Genomic DNA, 3,594 nt, shown 5'->3' with positions numbered 1-3,594 from the left:
ATGGAGACGATGGAGATGGAAGAGGAGGAGAAGGGAGAGTTCGAGGCGAGAATGGATTTGATGGTGGTGATTTCTTGGATTGTGAGAGGGTCTAGAGGGTGAGTTGGGTTGTATTCATGGATGTTGAGATTAATCTGAGGAGGAGGGAGAACTTTTTCGGGTTGAGATGGGCTTTCAAGGTAGAGGAAGGAGAGGATGAAGAGGAGGAACAAGAAGAAGAGGAGGAGGTAAGGGGAGGCTAGCTTCATCTTTGGATTTTCTTTGTGGAGGTAGGAGAGTTGAAGAGAGAGGGTTTTACAGAGCTAAAATATAGTATTTAAATAGTTTGTTGTTTTTGTCCGTTTTTGTTGAAGATACCATCTCAATAGAATTAATAGTTGAAGTTGTTGTCATTCAAACTCGGAACCTTTTCACTACCAAAAACATACATGCCCCATTTGATACACCGGAGACAACTCAAAGTGAAAAGGGAATGAAGTAAAGAATAGAATTTATATTTGCGTTCTTATGTTAAGGTGCGGATTAGACAATGAAATGGGAATTATAATCTTTATACTAAGGCCCCGTTTGGCAAAGGGTTAAGAAAGAGGGATTAATGAGAATGGTTAACTTAGTTAATCCATTATGAAGGGTTAAAAATATTCTAATTCCGTTTGGATTCGCTAGTTAAGACAAGCGGTTAAGACTTTTGTGTTTGGCAAATGAAGAAGGGATAAGGAGATTAATCTCATTAATTTTTTAAAAAATATCACTTCCGCCCCTACTCAATATTTAAAACTATTTGCCTCATTAATAGTTTTTTCGCGTTATTTATCTTCTGAGCAAGATCAAAGATTTGAGGCGCTAATATGTAATCTAGTTGAGACATGATGGATAAATTATTATTTTCAAATATCTCTAAAATGACAATTTGGTATTATTCAATAAAGATTGTTCAGAAGGTAAATTAAAATATATTATCATTTTCGCATTATTTCAGCTGCTAAGGAGAGATAATGAGCTAATAAAATATTATATGGCTTCTTATCTAACAATAAACCAGGCAAAAATGATTTGATTATTCAAGGAAAAACAATCTACTAGATATTTCTGCATAAAATTACTAGTTTTGCTCATATAAAGATAGTAAAATACATAATTCAACCTCCATATAATTCAATATTCGACTACTACATATTTCAATTATTCCAAAGCTGTAAAACAATCCTGTTGCAAAGTTGTTCACCCCTTAAACTTTCATCTGCACCAACCATGTATTGAGGGTCTTCTTCCTCCTCCACCTCATCTTCATCTTCATTCATCGTTAATCCATTGAGCATATTAAAGTATTTATTATTTCCCTGATGCCTTGCAATAAAATTATGAAGAACACAAGCTACTATGATTTTGACTTGAGTTTTATAAGGAAATGGAGCAGCAACTTTCAAAATTTTGAATCTTTATTTTAAAATTCCCCATGCTTTTTCCACTACATTATGTAGTTGTGCATGCCTATGATTATATTTGTCTTTAGTATCTCGATAGGCTCTGGTGGTCCCATTTGCAATGATTATATTTGTCTTTAGTATCTCGATAGGCTCTGGTGGTCCCATTTGCAAAATCTCCAAGATGATAGCGTGATCCACGATATGGTGCGATAAATTTTGAAGTATTAGCATATCCCGAGTCAACTAAGTAAAAGCGACCTACATATTTAAAATAATCTAAATTTAGATCTAATTGATTATAAAAAAGAAGATGGAAAAAGGTAGAAATTTACCTTTAGGAACATTAAATTTACCATCTTCCAGTGTTGCATGAAGAACTGACATATCAGATACTGATCCCTCCCATCCAACAGCCACATAAAGAAAAATATGATCAAAGGAACACGCTGCCATTACATTTTGAGTATGAAATTCTTTCGATTACGATATTTGTTGTGTTTCTTTTTCTTCACAATTACAGGAATATGAGATCCATCAATTGATCCTAATGCTTTCTACAAATATAAAAATATATAAAGATTTAATGTACAGAAACGTACACACATACACATTAAAAAAGATATGGAAAATATACGCATTTAGCTTTACCTTGAAATATGGGAAGAAATTGGGATTCTCTCGAATCTTAGGATGAACGTCTACGTCAATGGTGGGATGGATATAATCTTGTTTTAAAGATAAATAGCATTAAGCACGTTATTATAATGTCTGCTAATAGTCTCTCCTGAATGTTGGAATATCTCAGCTAATACTCAATTTGAAAGAGCATGCGAAATTCCATATAGAAATATACAAAGTTGTTCATTGCAGCTTAAATATCTAGTTGGCCTTAAAGCATTCTTCTCAATTAGAACATTTTTAAGCAAAAGAATTATCTCAGAACTCATTCGAAAGCAAGAATATGAACGTTCAGGATGTCCAGCCAACATATCTTCCACAAGCATATGACCAGAGAATGGTCTAGTTTGACATGGTCGAGGAATCTGCTTCATCACATTTGATTGATGAATGATGCTATTAATCATCTCGTTCCACATGTACTCATCCTCATCGTCATCATTCAAAAGCAATGCTTCTATAAGATCATCTTCATCATCAAGTGCTTCAATATCATCAATACTAAGATTGCTTACAAAATCTTCAAATGAATTCATCTTCAACCAAATTAAAAATGAAAAAATTAGATAACTAGCTAATAAAGAATGGGGGCTATAGTTCACAACATCCTTGCCAAAAAATTATCTAACATAAAAACCATTCAACATATGCTATAATCTAAAGATTACAAAATCATAAATTGATTGTGTGACAATAAGAAAACTATTCTTTGGAACATGAACTTTAACTAAGAGCAAGAAAACATATTACTAAACTAAATTTGAATAGTCTTGACTCTTGAGACCTGAACATAAAGCATCAATTCGGATTTAATTTTTGTTTCTCCTTTAGTAAGCTGACAAATGACCCTATTTCCTGCATGTTGTTTTCATGAGCTTGTGACATCTGTGACTGACCCTGAGAAGTTTGAGAAAAGCCTTGCTAGCTTGGTAGATTAAACGACTCATTTTGGAACTGGTGCATTTGAGGTGGTTGGTATTGGATATTGTAAAGAGGCAATGGATAACCGGTCATTGCATTTTGTAAATCCATTTGTTTCTTCAGCCATGATAATAGCATTTGACCGTTAAGCATATTAACAACATGCCGATTCTCCTTCTTTTTAATAGCTTCTGCTCCTGCCACACATATGTGACGCCCCTGTTTTCACACATGTCTGCAGTCCAAGGTGAATCCAGAGATGTCAAACCTGCCATGCACTCACACTGTGCAACAACAAGTTTCACCAATCACAGTAATATCCTCTAGTGGGATCAAATAAAAGCGTAGGTACAAAACAGGCAAAGAAGTAGAACAATAATAATAGACATGATAAAGAGGATGATATCTCATAAATAAAGGTCATGTCTCAACTAAAAATAAACTGAAATACATATAGAGTCTGAAATAACATACGATGTCTCAACATGAATCAAAACGGAAAGTCGAACTAAGGCTCATTGCCTTTACAAAATGAAACTAAACTCTAAGTATAAATAAAATTTAAAAC

At 33.8% G+C, this 3,594-nt stretch overlaps 1 protein-coding gene across 1 annotated transcript in view; it reads right to left on the bottom strand.

The window, feature by feature from the left end:
* Positions 1–1,880, bottom strand: part of LOC109832772 (primary amine oxidase-like) — an 18,091-nt gene extending 16,211 nt beyond the window's left edge. The window contains exon 1 of the mRNA XM_020400188.1: positions 1,760–1,880. Coding sequence (XP_020255777.1) covers positions 1,760–1,880 — 121 coding nt within the window. The remainder of the gene's footprint in view (positions 1–1,759) is intronic.

This window comes from Asparagus officinalis, chromosome 1 (genome assembly GCF_001876935.1).
Source record: "Asparagus officinalis chromosome 1, Aspof.V1, whole genome shotgun sequence".
Lineage (NCBI taxonomy): Eukaryota > Viridiplantae > Streptophyta > Magnoliopsida > Asparagales > Asparagaceae > Asparagus > Asparagus officinalis.
This window is presented reverse-complemented; position numbering and strand designations above follow the sequence as displayed.